The sequence below is a fragment of the Phasianus colchicus genome, chromosome Z (genome assembly GCF_987193195.1).
Source record: "Phasianus colchicus chromosome Z, bPhaCol1.hap1.1, whole genome shotgun sequence".
Taxonomy (NCBI): Eukaryota; Metazoa; Chordata; class Aves; order Galliformes; family Phasianidae; genus Phasianus; species Phasianus colchicus.
In genome coordinates, this window is record NC_143476.1 from 49213835 (window position 1) to 49231523 (window position 17689).

General features: G+C 32.4%; 1 protein-coding gene across 1 annotated transcript in view; it reads left to right on the forward strand.

Annotated features, from left to right (window-relative positions):
• Positions 1-17689, forward strand: part of CNTNAP4 (contactin associated protein family member 4) — a 212732-nt gene that overhangs the window by 150482 nt on the left and 44561 nt on the right. Inside the window, exons 8-13 of the mRNA XM_090131450.1 lie at positions 1050-1311; positions 4800-4949; positions 6888-7059; positions 12040-12146; positions 13054-13173; positions 16987-17184. Of these exons, the coding sequence (XP_089987576.1) occupies positions 1050-1311; positions 4800-4949; positions 6888-7059; positions 12040-12146; positions 13054-13173; positions 16987-17184 (1009 nt within the window). The remainder of the gene's footprint in view (positions 1-1049; positions 1312-4799; positions 4950-6887; positions 7060-12039; positions 12147-13053; positions 13174-16986; positions 17185-17689) is intronic.

A 17689-nucleotide genomic window follows, 5' to 3' on the forward strand; every position in this document is an offset into this window, starting at 1 on the left:
TATATTATTTCTGTTGCAGTATCCTTATCTCACTTAGTAAAACAAGTGCAGTTACAGCTAAAGCTCAGAATTTTTCAATGAGATATCATATCATAGAATCAAAGAATCACAGAATGGTCTGAGTTGAAAAGGACCATCATGATTCTCTAATTTCAATCCTCCTGCTGTGTGACACTATACCAGGCTGCCCAGAGACACATCCAGTCTGCCTCTTAATGCCTCCAAGGATGGGCAAACATGTGCCAAACTCTGGGCAACATGTGCCAGTGCATCACCACCCTCTGAGTGAAAAACTTTCTCCTAATATCTAAAATAAACCTCTCCTATCTTAGTTTAAAACCATTCTCCCTTGTTCTATCACTATCCACTCTTGTAAAAGCTGTACTCCCTCCTGTTTATATGCTTCCTTCAAATACTGGAAGGCCACAATGAGGTCTCCCTGGAACCTTCTCTTCTCCATCTTCAGGTTTATTTAGGAACCATGTTTTCAGAAGTATTTGAGCACAAAATAAAGATTAGATGCCTAAATACAACTCATAATCTGGTTCAGACAAGCTCACTGGGAAATAAAATAATATATATTATAAACAGTTCTTTTGTTTTCTAAAGTACATATTTTATATTTCTAAGTGGTTTACATGTGGAAATTTATCTGGTTATTTGTGAAAACTAATAGTGAAATCTTCTGTTGCACTGAATTAGAAAAAATGTCCATTGGTCCAGTGAAACACTAAATGTTTTTTTCTCTCTCTCAGTGAGTCTATTTAACTCCTGAAGTATTTTTCAATCACTCACAAGATATAGAATCTTACAATATTCACTTACAGATTCCTACGACACTTTGCAGTGGAAGATATATCTGTTCTTGTCAAACCATCAGGTAAATGTTTCCCAAACTGGTGATATTCTCACATACTTGATTTTTAGATTAGCACATTCAAAAGCTTTAAGTATTAGGTTCTATAAAGGATATTGTTTCCAAACAGCAGTTTTTTATTCTGGTTTTCACCAACTGTTATTAATACCATACTTGTTTAATTTCTTTCTAGGGCAACATGTCCTTCTTGTGTTTAGAGCCAAAGGTGGTTCCAGTTACATTTCTCAGCTCCAGAAGTTACCTGGCTTTGCCTGGAATTTCTGGGCAAGAAGAAGTAGCTATAAGTTTCCAGTTTCGCACATGGAACAGTGAAGGATTTCTCGTATCTAGTAAAGTAAAAGAAGCTTCGGGTGGTTTCTTCATATATCTGAGTGATGGGAAAGTTAAAGTCAGTATTCATAAGCCAGGAAAACCACTGACTGACATCACTGCAGGTAATAGAAATGAAAAGAAATAAAAAGACAAAACAAATAAAAAGATTTCTATGAAGAAAAAAAAGTGAAGAACCATATTAACTAGTATCTATATTGTTGATAGAATGTGCAACTATACATTTCTAATCTCAGTGTTTCTAAATATTTTCTTTTCTCAAAAGTGCGTGTATATGCATATATAGTTATTGATTTTTTTTTTTTTCTCAGTGATTGAGTAAAAATTACTGCTAATAATATAGATTGCAAGCTGAGTCCTTATCTTAGCTATATAATATATAGAGCTCCTCATCTGAGGAGTGTGAGCACACATTCAGTGTGATATGCCAACAAGTTTATTACTTACATGATGAAGGTAATATCTTAAGATGTTTCTTTCTATTCATCAGTAAATTTACAAGGCATCAGCAATTCATTTTTAATAAAGCTATACATTATTATACATGTTTTGTTATTTCCATCAAGACTCAGTTAGAGAGCTTTCCTTTTTATATGTTACTAAATATCAGCCAGAGTGAGTTCTCATACAGGAAAGATAAGACCTGAGAGATGAGATGGGTAGAAGGAGGTCCAAAAGTTATATGAAGTTTGTTAAATGGGGCTATGACATGTGTGGATTTTGTATGAACAAAAAGTAACTGATCTTGAGCAGTAATGAAGATAGTAAATAAATCCAGCTATTGCTAAAGTAATTAACAGGTATAATAATAACAATAATAATAAATAAACTAAACAATAGTCATTTAAATTACGATCTCTTCTGGATCCCCTATCATTAAAAAAAGTTGTGCTAAAGAGAATGAATATTCACACAATGAATTATCAGTAAGCAATAAAAATAACTGATCTAAAATGATCAAGTGATCCTTTTATTGCTTGGTGATATGAAGGAGACAAAGTGAAAAGCAGGGCTAAGGAGAGCAAAGAAACTGTAAGAGGATTTGAAGATAAGACCTCATAAATCTTAGTTGTGTGCCTTGCTTCTTTTTGATTGATCCTTACTTCAATTTCTGTCATGAAAACTACTTTGAAGGATATAAATAAATAAATAATTTATAGTTAAATACAATTCCAAATCTCGTTATCTCTTTACAGTTATGTAAAAGGAAAAAATTTATCCTAGCATCTCATCTAAATCTCACTTCTTTTAGTTTAAGACCATTCTGCTTTATCCTATCACTAACTTCCTGTGTAGAAAGCGAGCCTCTTCTTAAAAGTTCCATTAAGTACTTGAAGGCAACAAGAAGATCACCCAGATTCATTTTCTTTCCAGACTGAACAATCCCTGTTCCTCAGACTTTCTTAGAATCACAGAATCATATAATTGCTCAGATTGGAAAAGACCTTAAAGATCATTGAGTGCAACCACAACCTAACCGTACTACACTAACTAACAACCCTCTGCTAAGTCATGTCCCTGAGCACCACATCTTTATAGGACAGGTGCTCCACCCATGTGATCAATCCCTTGGTCCTCATTTGGATACACTGCAACATTTCCATGTTTTTTTCTGTGTTGGGAGACCCACACCTGGATGCAGGACTCCATATGGGGTCTCAGAAAGACTGACTAGAGTTGTACAATCACATCCTATACTGCTCTGTCCGTAAGTCTTAGTGCAACCCAGGATACTATTGTCCATCAGGGCTGGACATGAGTACATTGCTGACTCATGTCCAGCCTTTTGTCCACCAGAACACCCAAATCCTTCTCCAGAAAGCTGCTCTCAAGGTGTTCTTCTTCCAGAGTATACTCATGTCTGAGATTTTCTTGACCCCTTAGGTGCTGCATATTGCACTTGGCCTTGTGAGCCTCATTCAGCTCATGTGGACCCATTTCTTTAGGTTGTCCAGGTCCCTTTGGATGGTATCCTTTCCTTCTCTTGTATCAACTGCACCACTTGGCTTAGTGTGACCAGCAGACTTGTTGAGGGTACACTTAATCTCACTGTGTCCCAAATGGAACCCTTCCCTTCCCTCCCCTTCCCTCCCCTTCCCTCCCCTTCCCTCCCCTTCCCTCCCCTTCCTTCCCCTTCCCTCCCCTTCCCTCCCCTTCCCTCCCCTCCCCCACTTTTAAATTTTGAAATTAGAATTTCAATATATTTAATGAGATTGTGGCATAAAATAATATGAAAACAAAAGAGAAAAATATTAGACTTATTAAGTCTAAAAATTTTACTATGCAACATGACTCTTCTTGTCCATACTATTAAAAAAATAATAATGTTTTTCAAGTTCTTCATCTACACTACCTTTCATTGACTGTTAAACAATGCAACAGTACCAAAATATAGCTAGAGCTAAAATAAGCATACTTTAAAACTTTTTTATTATCCTTCAGCTCAACTACTGGCCCTAACATAGAATACACCAGACTCTTGATTACTCTGTTATGTTAACTGCAACTGGTACAAAGTTGGAGATCTTTAAAATCTAGCGAAACTGCAGTCACTCCCTGTACATTGTCTGTAGGACTGTATGAATCGTTTTTACTGGAAGATTATCCTTCTGTGTGTGAACATCTGGTAGCTAGATGTAATTGCTTTTATGTTATTTTATACTGTGTAAATAAAGTTTCCAGTTTTTATTTTAGTAGAAATTCCACCCTTATGAATATCATGAATGTGGGTTTTTACAGTAGTAGAAAATGCACATATCATTTTACACTCAAACTTACTTAATTTTGATTATGACTGTTAATACAATGAACCTATTAGTATGATCAAATGCCACTTCTCATAGAAAATTGCAACAAAAATAAGTTCTAGTGAGGATTATATAAATGAATGAATGAAATATCAAAAGGGAAAACATCTTACAACTTAGATATTCTGCATACAAGAAATGACTTTAAATAATTTAAAGGTTGTAGTCTTTGTTGTTGTCTGACAGAAATATCACTTTTTGAAGAACATTTCAGAACGTAATTGACTTAAACTACTTATTTACAGATAATAATAGCAATGCTACCTAGAATAAAGAGTGTGTAAGATGATATTGACATGATGGTTGTTGAAGATTTCAGCATCTATAGGAGTTTGCTATTTTACTGAATTGTTATATAATGACTACCTTTGATTTTAAAAGATGAAAAAAAATTTTTTGTTGTAGTGAAATAAAAAATATGTGTGTTCTGTGTGAAATACTGTATTAGCCATTGGTATGATGCCTTGACTATAACCTCATTAGACTGAGAAAATACTTTTTATGGACACTGCATTAATGGATGTATTACTGATAATTGGAGTTGGAGTACTATAACAGTAAAGTTCAATCGCTGAAGTACAGAAGTGGGCAAATATTCTATCTTCACAAAAGACTTTTCTGTTCTTTATTCTTTAATGTTTTGTTCTTTTCATTATCTCTTGGAATGATTGTTTTGACTATGATTTCTACACTAATCTCTTTTCCTTTCAAGTTTATAATATCTAGATAGTATAACTAATAATGAGTGTTTGTATTTTATTTTTTAAAATTTATTTTCCTTCTAGGTATTGGATTAAATAATGGCCAGTGGCATTCTGTATCCTTCTCTGCCAGAAGAAATCGCATCAGTTTAATAGTGGACAATGATATGCTCTCATCGGCTCATGCCTCTATACCTCTACAAATCTATTCAGGAGATATGTTATACTTCGGAGGTGAAACATATTCCTTATTTATGTTGGAAATATCCCATAGTTAAACTTTTTTTTTTTTTTTTTTTTTTTCTGACATATCTATAGAAACAATGAGAATTATTTGACTCACCACAAGTCTTCTATATCTGGCTCAGATATCTATGAGAGGATTTATTTTCAGGAATCTCTATTATACTTTTTGTGCTGAAGTTTCATCCAGGTTTTATAATCTTAAGTAGAATAAATTACCACCCTAATCCTTCCATCAGTTTTTAGAACATAGTTTTCTAGTATCATGTTCTGATTATTAAATATAACCTGACTGACAATCATACGGGCGCAAAAAAAGTCTCTCTTGATACATAGTCATTCTGCTGCTAAACCACCTTTCTGTTAAGAATTTTATGCTGATCTAGCTTCAAAAATTCATTCAAAGTACATGTTTTCTTACTTGTGCAAGTATGCTCATTGGGCCCATGTTTATTCTGTACATGATACACCATCCTTAAAGTTGTTTTTGGTCACTACAGGACAATATTATTATGAAAAAATATAAGTCCCTAAAAGCTGTATTTAGATGACTTAATTTCAGTCTGACCCTCTTTGTAAGTAAGTCAAGGAATATCATCAATTGTTTGGTCATTATTCACATATATTTTTACTGATAGAATTTTATAAATTTCTATAAACTAGTTGAGAATGTAGTGTGTAGTAGCAATATGAAAAGGAATCATTATTATTCAACACTAGCTTAAAGTTTTATCCCTTACTAGCTTAGGAATTAGTGACTGAAAAATTTATTAAAAAAAAAAAAAAAAAAAAAAAGTATACAAAGCCCTGTATGTATCTGGACCTAATTCTCCACAAAAGAATTCCTTTAATAATAGGCTCTTAATAAATTTTTTTACTCATAAGCAGAAAACGAATCTAGGAACTGGACATTTCAAATCTTGTATCTAGCTTTGTCTACTAGAAGTATCTCCTAACAAAGCTGATATTCAGAGAAAAAATATTCAGTATAGGTCTTGTGTAGAAAAAAAATCTAGATTTTTCAATGTGCTTTGGTCCAGATTCCCATACTTCTGAACAGATGCTTTGCACTACTGAACATTTAGGACTAATGTGTTTATAAAGTAGGAGGGAAGTAGGCAATTGCAAAAATCAGCATATTTACTTAGGCAATACACTACAACATTTACATTTATCTTATGTGTGTGTATATGCGGTGGTGAGGAATTAAATTCAATAATACTGAAAGTACCTATTGCATACTCACCTCTCAGGTTCTCTGAATCGCATTTTATGAAATCATCATCTTATCTTAATTTGGGGAAAACACAGTAGAAGTCTACTGAGTGTAGAAAGTTATTAAAATTTTAGGTTTTATGACACTGTCAAAAATTATAGACCATATTTTGACCTTATTCCATGTTCATATGAATACTGTATATTTTCTTCTGTTTATTGCTAAATTATAATATCAATCTTCCAGAAGAGATGTCCTATAAACACAATGGTTAGTTTACTTGTTTTAATTAATACAGAATATGCAAGAAATATGGAAACTTATCTGAGAAAAAAGCATAATAAACATGACGTGATTTTAGCATTGTCAGCATAAGTCCTGGTCAAGCTATCATTATGGGTATATCTTAGTTCTTTGAGAAAAACTTTGCAGTTAGAAAGAAAAATAAAGCAAAACAGTGAGAGTATTTAAATTTGCAATAAGCAGTTGGGGTAAATTTCATTATTAAAAGATTTTCTTCTATCTTTAACATTTAGCTCAGAATTACATGGAATCTCACTGTCAAAAATAATATCTATATTCTTGCTCAGATATGCCTAATATAAACCTGTCTGTAAAATTTAAAACACCTGGGAATTATCAAATTCTAGTTTATTTTCAGGGTATTATTTTCACGACACTTTTTTCAGCTTCAGACATTATGCTTCTTACAGGCTGCCCTAACCATGGAAACAATTTTGAATGTAAAAACTCCTTTGGTGGCTTTCAAGGATGTATGCAACTCATTTCTATTGGTAACGAAGCAGTGGATATGATCTCAGTTCAGCAAAATATTTTTGGCAATTTCAGTGACCTTCAGATAGATTTATGTAGCATTATGGACAGGTAAGAAAAATCTATATATTATTTTCAATTTTTATAATTTTTTAAAATATTAACTTCATGACAAATGACTAAATACAAAATTGCTTGCTTCTTTTACGGAATTCAGAAGTCTAAAACATAGGCATTATACCTAGAATAACAATTAGAAATTAGAAGATGTTGATAAAGTGAAATTTAAATTACGGTATTCAAGATTAAAAATATTTGAAATTTCTGACTACCTTTTCTTACTAATATTTAAAATTTTTGTTTACTAACATTACAAACACAAAACCCCATCTGTGACATTTGTAGTCACATTCATGATTTTAAATCCTCTTTTCTTTACATGATATTGCTGTTTCTTATATTTTACTAACCTGAAAATATGGTGGAAATTATTCATCACAAGTGAGCTTGTTTTAGGCTTCACTCATAACTAATTGAAATTAGTGTGAGAGAGTATTTTTCTAGAGTGATAAGTTTAAATGGCTTCCTCTGAAAGGGTGAAAGTTTATTTACCTTTCCTGAAATTGAAAAAGCAGAAAAAATTGCTTAAGTTTTGTTTGGTGAAATAAGGGTTTTGCAGAATTTCAGAGGCTTCAGTGGAGAGAGTGATTGAACACACAAACAAGTAATGGACTGGAAAGTTTCTTGCTTTATATTCAGGAGAATTCAGTCCTTTATAATCTATGTAAAATCAGCTATAATCCAGAAAAATTGCCTTTGACCAAACAGAAAGACTACACTGAAATGACACAGCATGTCAAAAAATTCTCTTGCCATACATTTATAATTTTCTAGGGAAAATAGTTTAGGAGGAGATCTTCAAGACTGCAGCCACTGTTAGGTTGTATCACAGGTATATTTCACAAAATCACAGAATTACAAAGAATTGCAGAACCACAGGGTTTGGAAGGGACCTCTAGAGATTACCAGTCTGAACCGTTTGCTAAAGAAGATCCCCTAAAATAAATTGTGTAGGAGAGTATCCAGGAAGGTCTTGAATATCTTTTTTAAACTCTGGATATAAACTTACTCCACATTCTTTATACTCCCTTCCCTTCCCTTCCCTTCCCTTCCCTTCCCTTCCCTTCCCTTCCCTTCCCTTCCCTTCCCTTCCCTTCCCTTCCCTTCCCTTCCCTTCCCTTCCCTTCCCTTCCCTTCCCTTCCCTTCCCTTCCCTTCCCTTCCCTTCCCTTCCCTTCCCTTCCCTTCCCTTCCCTTCCCTTCCCTTCCCTTCCCTTCCCTTCCCTTCCCTTCCCTTCCCTTCCCTTCCCTTCCCTTCCCTTCCCTTCCCTTTATTATTACATATTTTTTTTTAAATATAGATTTGTGTAAGTAAATTAAACTTCTTAGTCACCGTTTTTCATGTATATTTATTACCTTTCTGACACTGTATTCTCAATCTCTCTTTTTTTTTTGCAATTTATCACAATCATCTGTTGTTCCCCATATTTAATAATACATCTTGAATATTGCATCTGAGTAACACAGCATGCTTACTATATATTTTCCAATTACATCTACAGAGTTTCATCTATTTAATTATGCCCGTCATCTTTCAATTCAAAATAAGCTCTAAAAAGCATTTCAGGTCTTGTACCAGCTAGCCCTGGAAACTGTGTTTCTTCCCAGTTTCTGCAGTAGACCCATGGCCTTTATTCTCCGTATCTCATCATCTGGAACAAAATTCATGTTTCTTTATCAAACTAATTCTACATTTCATTATAAATTCTAATGGGTAAGATATATTCTTCTTTGCCAACATTAAAATTCCTTACATTTCTATGGCTTCCTTATAAGGGGAAGCAGAGGGGCAGGCTCTGATGTCTTTTACAGTGATAAAACTCAATGGAATGTTGTGAATCTGTGACAGGTTCAGACTGAATATCAGGAAAAGGTTCTTATTTAAGAAGATGTTTAGGCATTGCAATATCTTCCCCAAGGGAGTGGTTATGGCATCAGAGTTCAAGAAGAGTTTGGACAACACTCTAAGACATACAGTCTGACTCGATGTGCTCCAGATGGTATGAATACTACAAATGAGGGCATATAAACCACCTATTTATCTTGAAGTCTTAACTAGAGTCTAGTCCAAATATTGAAACACCTCTCAAATTCTGAAGTTTCTGATGGTTTTTGTAGGAAAAAAAAAAAAAATGGGCCAGTAGGTGAAAATTCTACACAAAGTGCATGAACACAAATAAAAATTACGTAGTGTATTAAATGCAGATTAGTGATAAATAAACTGAAAATAACTATATTGACTGTATTCTTTGTCTTTCATATATATATATGTATACATTCAGTTGATAGATAGTATTCAATATATTCATATTTCAGTCCTCACTGATAGACAATTGATTAATTATTCATTTATTCACTTGTATATATTATCCTGTTTTTTTTTTTTTTTTTTTTTTTTTGTAAATGATCAAAAGCTCCCAAACATTTTCCTATTTTACATTTTCTCAGTTTCATAGATTTTCTAATTCCCCCTACTATGCTCTTTCTAGCCACTGTTCTTCACATGAATTCTTTACTTAACCTTCACTAATTATCTTTCTATCCCTGAATTTTTCCTATCCCAGATATAGGGTTCCTTGATATGCAAAAAGTTTTCTTCATATATTTCTCCTTTAAATATCCCTTCTCTAACTCCTTTATATCGATATATATTTGTTTAATAACTACTAATTAAACATTACAATAATTGACAAAATATTGTAATAGGACTCACTGTTATTCCAATTAACTTACAAACTTAACACATTTAGTCTCTGAAGAGAGCAGCAGCGTGTTTTATGAAAAACAAACAAACAAACAAAAAAATGATACTGACAAACACAAAGTTTTCAAACACTATTCTTTTAATCCACACACATGGATAAAGTCAAATCAAAACAAAATGAAACAAAACAAATCAGAACATGCGAAAGAAGCAACCACAAATGAACACTGACAAAAAGAAATAATGAATGTAGGAACAATTAGTTATTCTTTCCAAAATATATATGTCAATAATTTAGAAGCATAGCAAACAGATAATATAGATGATGTACAAGATTTTTCTGTAGCAAATAATTGGTGTATGAAGCCCCTTTTTTTTCTTTTCTTTTTTTTTTCTTTTGTTAAAAGTATATTCATGCTGTAGTACAGTTCCCTTTCTAATATTAGATTATTAATATTATTGAATATTACTAGCGGGCTGCCTTGGTTTTGAATCATGCATAATTTCCAGATGTTATGCATTTAGACACGTATTATTAAGTAATACAGGGCAAGCTCATGATCAGCTGATTTTTGTTTAAGCAGACGTGGCAATGAGTGTCAAAATACGTTTTACAGATGAAGAATTACAGATACTTTTTCCAATAGGCGGAATACTTTCGTGTGAAACAGTTAAGAGAATACAGGAAGAAAAAGCTTTGCTCCAGTCATGCTTTTTTTAGAGTAGCTACTCTCAGCTTTTGTTAGTGGTTACTTTAATTAAACATTCTGAAAGAAAGGGAAGGAAAAAAAAAGAATATTATAAGAAGTTATACTGTGAATTTTTTATAGTTCTATTAAAGTTGGTTCAAGCATCATCCATTTCATCTAAACTCCATTTTCTGAATACTATTAAGAAGATGAACTATTATGTATAGAATCAATACAAGAGAAGACTGTAAAATCTATTTTTGAATTTAGGCTTTATAAAGAAATGAAAAATCAAGGAAAACTGATTGATGCAAACAGAACATCATTATTATGATGCTTTATGAATATTACAAATTTTAGAGAAGTGTATTTACAATAATCTGACTGCTCACACTTAAGCAAAGTTAAATATTTATTTGAGGAATTATTACTTAATTGTATTGACTATTGACAAAAAGTATTGACTATCAAAGTGAAAGTAAGCTTAGTGCTTGAAGTTGATTTCTATATTAAGAAACAGAACTTACTAAGGTCTTCCACAGACTCAGTTTACAAATATATGTAAGATAACAGAAACAATATCAGGTCCTTTATTCGCAAAAATGTTACTTCTATCCTCGAAATTAACATGCTTAATTTTACTTATTTTACATTCACTTTGCCAGTTCACTTCTTTTCCCTCTAGAAAAAGCAGCTTACCTTTGTTTATAAGCATGAGAGAGTGGAAAATTATTTGATTTGTGAGAGATGTTGTACGTTCTACATTTCTAAATTAAGACATTTTGAATTAACTAAAATGTATTTTTGGATCCTGCAGATATTAGTAGGCCTGCTTTTATTTTTATTTTCTTAATTTTTATTGTTTATTTTTAATTTTTTTTGTGTGTGTGGTTAACATCAACAATAAAGATATATATAGTTTTTTCATTTTCGTATATACAAACAGTCACTGCAATTAAAATGCAGTTTAAGTAATTTCTAAAGTGAAATGCTCTTAAATAATTGACAGGTTTTATTACATGATTTTATTTCCTATGTTTTTAGAATAAATTGACTTAAAGCTCTTATGATGGTTCTTTCCAACTGACCTAGTGTGTGACAACTCTGTCCACGGTAAGGGGCTTGGAACTAGACCATCATTAAGGTCGCTTCCATCCCAAACCATGCTATTATTATACAATTCTTTGCTGTAATAACTCCTGTTGAACATACCATGTCTTTTAAAAACTTTGCTGGTGAACTATCAGTGCTTAAATTCTACATAGATGTATCAGCCTGTATTTAATTGCAAATAGTTCATTGGCAACAATTAATAACTATGCATCCTTAATTACTTCTGTTCTCACGTATTTATTGAACAATTCACATCCATATGTTGGAAACAGAAACAGGAGGAAAGATGAAGCAACATTCTCTTACTTTTCTAGTAACCTTAAAGAGATATTCCCCTTCTCCAACAAGCCTGAAGAATTCCTGTACATTATTATACTTCTTTTTCATGATTTGTTGTCTACTGATAAATATAAATACCAGGTAAGAGAAAGGAAAAGAGAGAGCGAGAATATTTCTTTCATTTTAGGTGTTTGCCTAACTATTGTGAACATGGTGGTGAGTGTTCACAGTCATGGAACAACTTCTACTGTAACTGTAACAATACTGGTTATGAGGGAGCAACTTGCCATTATCGTAAGTCTGAGATGTTTTCTAACTTTACTTCTATTTCTAATAGATTTCTCTCTCTCCTGGAAGTGTGTACATTCATACTAAGCATTTAAATTACAATTTTAATGTTAATGTCCATGAACTGGTTCAAGAGAAGGTCTCAGGTACTCAAAATCTGTAAAAAGAAAAACTCAGTGAAAATTTTAGTTTGTATTTGTTTCTGTTTTGATTTTTTTTATACTGCACAAGATAGCTGGTAACATCCTCCCATGTTTTTAAATTCATTTTTTGAATCAATACATTATTCAGAATAATTTTTATATTCATCACATTATTACTATGATAGTGGGACTACATTCATGTTTAAGTGTCATCACATGTTTATTTCTAAGAATATGTTTGTGCATGGTTATGAAAATGTGTGAAAATTCCAGGAGGCCATTAAATTATCTAGAAGCATTTCCTATCTTTTGTTATAAGCAAAAACATGTAAGTATATAAGCAAGCAAATAAGCAAACAAATAAATATGATCTTTTTGAGATAATGTTTGGTTTCTCTAAATCTAATTCCTGGGGTCTAAATAATATCCTCATATTTTACATTAGTTGACTGTTTTAGCAAACATTTTTTCATCTACACCCACATTTCATTGTTTCATCTTGAACATTTCCAGCCTGAAATAGACAAGGAAATGCTTGAATAAAACTCTCCTGATTTCCCCTCTATATATAAATAAATGTGCTTCACAAATTCAAATGGAAGTATAGTCTAAGTTATGTGATTTCTTCTGTATTCTTTAGCTTATGCATTTGATTTTTTTTTAATTTTTATTTTTTTTTCCATGCATACAATCCACACATTATTATATATCTTATTCGCAGAATAAAATATAATTTCATTTGTGATGGAAAGTGATTTTTATTTTTACAGCCATCTATGAAAAATCATGTGAAGCCTATAAACACAAAGGGAACAATTCTGGCTTTTACAATATAGATTCAGATGGAAGTGGCCCTTTGGGACCGTTTCTTGTGTATTGCAACATGACAGGTGAGGTGATAAACTTTGTTAACTCATGGCTGGATCTGTATCTATGCTCTCTGTACTGAAGTTCAGTTTATTAAATAAGAAAATTCTGTAGCTCAGGAATTTAATATGCATATGCACAACAAAATGAAGGTGACTCTTTATCTCAGAATACTAGACAAAGAATTAGGCAGAGAAATTAAAATAGTAACAGAATTCAGGCTGTGAAGCTAATGCTGTATTCTTGTTATATTTTGTGTAAGTGGAACATGTTTCAGATGGAGAGAATTTAATACCAGTTCATTTTGGGAGCAGATATTTTCATTCAAGTTATAGTCTCTCTGAGTACAGTAAAGAAATAAGAAATAAATTATATTTTATGAGAAAATTATGACCTATTCCATAGAGCCTTATAAAAAAATTTAATTCAATTTAATGGATTTTAATTGATGCGAGGAAATACCAGTACATTTAGTTCGGTTATTCAGACTTCTAGCAGACATTTTGGTGGATATAAATTAAACCAGTGGACTTCTCACAGCTTCAGTTTCAAGTACAATCTCCTCTTCTGCATTCAGTTCCTGGTTTCCGTCTGTTCACATCACTAGAAGTTCTAGATGTCAAAGTTAACTGTTCAGCAGCATCTTAGAAAAACAGAAGAAGTTGCCTACTATTATATGACCTTCAAATCAAATTTATATTTAATTGTCTCTTTGAAAATTAGTATTACCTTATATGTATTTTTTTCTTTTTCTATTTTCTTATCTTCTGTTTATTTGAATTTCCTTCCAGAAAAAAATAATGGAAGCACTTCATCAATTTATGCAAAAAATATATATTTTCTGACAATTTTGTTTTACAGTTTTAGCTGTTTAAAAGATTATATGGATAACCTATGATTGAATTTGGCTTAGATATGTTCTGATTATTGTTTTCATTTTATCATAATATTTTGATGTGGAGTTTTAAAACTATTTTTAAGCAATGCCTTAACTAATGCAAAAGAACTGTGCTGACATCTACTTCTAATAATGTTATGTCTGCCAATGGTATTAGATGATTTTCACAGCCATCTAAAGAATTCTTATTACAAATAGTGAATTAACCTGAATTCTGATAAATCAGTGAATGCAGTTTAACTAATCTCACCACCTGAACTCCTGACTTTGATTTGCAAGCCTTCACTCTGTTAACTCATAAACTGACTAGCTCTCAGAGTGGCACAGACCCCTAAAAAGAAATATTCTAGTGAATCATGAAATTAAAAGAGATCAAATAATAATGAAAAAAAGATGTTTTTTTTGTTGTTGTTTTTTAAGTGGGTTTAATCCTCCAAGGCACTCTGTAGCATCTGAGTTATTCTGGTGTGTTTATGAACTCCTGTTACTGTTTTTCTCAGTCACTCCATATTCACCAGATTAAGCCTACCCCGTGGATCAGTTCATTATTTCAAGATGCAGCCTAACAGGTTGAATCCTCTGTATTTGTTACTTTACCACAGTCCTCATGACTAGTGTTCCCTTTTCCCAACCATGACATAGAATCATAGAATCACAAGGTTGGAAAGGACCCACAAGATCACTTAGTCCAACTGTCCTCCCATTACCATTGCTGCCACAAGCTACTAAATCATATCTCATAGCTCCTCCTCCAGACATCTCTTGAACACTGTCAGGAACAGTGACTCCCTGGGCAGGTCATTCCAGTGCCTGACCGCTCTATGAGAGAAAAAGTTCTTCCTTATGTCTAACCTAAACATCCTCTGGTACAACTTACAGCCATTTCCTCAGGTCCTGTTTGTTGCATGGGAAAAGAGGCCAAACCACTCCTCATCACAACCTCCCTTCAGGAAGTTGTAGAGTGCAATGAGGTCTCCTCTGAGCCTCCTCTTTTCCAGACTGAATAATCCCAGCTCCCTCAGACACTACTCATCAGACTTGTGCTCCAGAACACACACACCATTTTCTCTGTCCTTCTCTGGACATGTTTCAGGGCCTCAGCATCTTTCTTGTACTGAGGGACCCAAAACTGAACACAATACTCAAGATACTTGCAAAAACCATTTTTGTTGCCAACAAAGTCATTGGCCAGTTTAAATTCTATCTGAGATTTAATTTTTCTTACTTGATCACTGGTTGCTAAAGAATGTTTCAATATTCCACCCAAGTTATTTGTTGTTGCTGTCAGCTTTCTTTCTGTGTTTGAGTTTGGACAGAATCTCCTTGTTCATCCACATAATTCTCATTTTGCATTTTTGCTATCTACAGGCAATCATTACTCATATTGGATTCAAACTGATGAAAGTTTCTAGTTCCATCTCCCAATAAACACCATCTAATCTCAATAGACCAAGTTTCTCAAAGTGAGACCAAGCTAGCAGGGATTTAGTTTTAGTAGCCAGCCTATAGTTTCTGACAGCTTTTAAGATAAAGTTTTCACAGATGTTAGTTTCAGTTTATGTTGCTTGTGTTGTATAGTGTTTTCTCCATGGTAAGATTTTGCAATTAAAAATGCTCTCAGCAAATGTTATAGAAAGTTAAAAGAAGACATTTAATAGAAAGAAAAATAAGTGAAGTATCAACTTAAGTGAAAAGCTAGTTAACTCCTTGTTTGCTCAGTGTAGTAAGATGGCTTCAAGTTGGAGAAAGTCTGTTTCACAACAGACTGCATATTTTAATGCACACCTTTTATAAAAATGTAATTTATTGCTAGCTATTCAAACGCTTGAATAATATATATATTCATATACAAGTTTTTTCTTTTAATACAAGAATATTAGTCTGGAAGATATTTTTCTCAAAAATAATGTCCAGAGTACTGAATATTTGCTAAAGGTTCATGATAGATGTATTTTGCAGACTCAGTTCAATAGTTTCTAGGAAAAAAAAAATAAAAAAAAAAAAAAAATTGACTATATTTTGTATGTCCCCACTTTGAACAAATCTTAAAGCCAAACAATGCAGTGAAGAAGAGAGCACTTTACTCAGTATCTAAAGTAAACATTAACTTAAGAGTTGTGTGTGTTTTTTTTTTTTAAGAAAATGCAGCTCTCGGTTCTGAACTAGTACTTCATCATGTTACAATACTGAGTCAAGTGACAGTACAGTGGTTGTTGCCTTAAATAAACCAGGTATTTGGAACCATCCTTCTATTGAACTACAAATATCTTGACCTGAGTTTTTTAGTTCTTGACTACATACATATCTTGAAGAGTACTTCAGATAAATATTACTATTTGATTTCAGGTGGCTAGAAAAGAATCATGTTCATTTGATCTGAGCAGTAAATGCAGTGTCCGCAAGCTACTTTTACTTCTTCATGCAATGATGCAATGCAAAAATGTACATAATTTTCTCATGCAGAAAAAAAAAAAAAAAAAAAAAAAAAAGTAAATTACAATGATAAATACAATGTTACTATAATCTAAGATATAATTTTGTGTTATTTCATAGAAAATTAAAGCCTGGGAAAAGTAGCAATAGTAACCATTCTTCGTTTTTATTATTTCATTGCAATTTACAAACCAAATTATTTCAGAGACAATTTCTTATGTTTCTTCATTCACTGCTTTCTTCCTCAATAAACGTAACAAGTAACTTAACTAGCAACAGTCACGATATGGTAACCTACTTAAATAGAAATAAATAGAAACTATGATTAACTGGTTTCGTTTTTGCTTCATGGTTTATATCTGTGTTTCGTATGCTCAAAAGAATTTTTTCTTGATCAAAGAATTTGATTTACAGATTGATGTAATTTTATTGTCCCTTCTGTTTTCATTACTTACTTATTCAATTACTTTGCATTCTCTATTACTTTTCATTCACATTCTGAAAGATACAACGTGGACAATAATACAACACAACAACACCAACTTAACCAGAATCAAAAGTGCTAATCGAGAGAATCCCCATGCTGCATTTTTCAAGTATTCCGCAAGCCTAAACCAGCTTCAGGCTACAATTAACCATGCAGAACACTGTGAACAAGAGATATCTTACCACTGCAAAAAGTCAAGGCTTTTAGATAAGCCAGGTAAGTAAAACAGACAAATAGTAAAACATTATACCGTATACTTTCTTTCTCTGTCAACTTTTTTTTTTTTTTTTTTTTTTTTTTTTTAAACCATGGTTATGTCATTTTGCTACAATAAAGTTTTACAATAAAGTTTGAACAACATCATAGATCTAGTACTCAGATTTCTGTAAATTGCCAAGAGATACTTGAAACAGAAAAATAGAAAGTGTAATAATCTTTGCTCATAATATCAAGTGATCTAAAAGTCAATTTCTCTTGTCTGTTAGATCAACAGACAACCTTACTAACAGAGCCTCTGTTAGTCTGCTTTCCTGGGGTTATTAAATTTTACTGAAGAAATATCTTGTTAAAAAAACGCAAATCACTGCATTGATATCAGTTTTTTTTATTGGACAGTTTTCCACTGTCCAATATAAACAATCATAAGACAAAAAAGAAAAATAGGCAATAATTGAATCACAAATGACTGACCAAACAAGAAAGAAAAGAAGAAAAAAAAAAA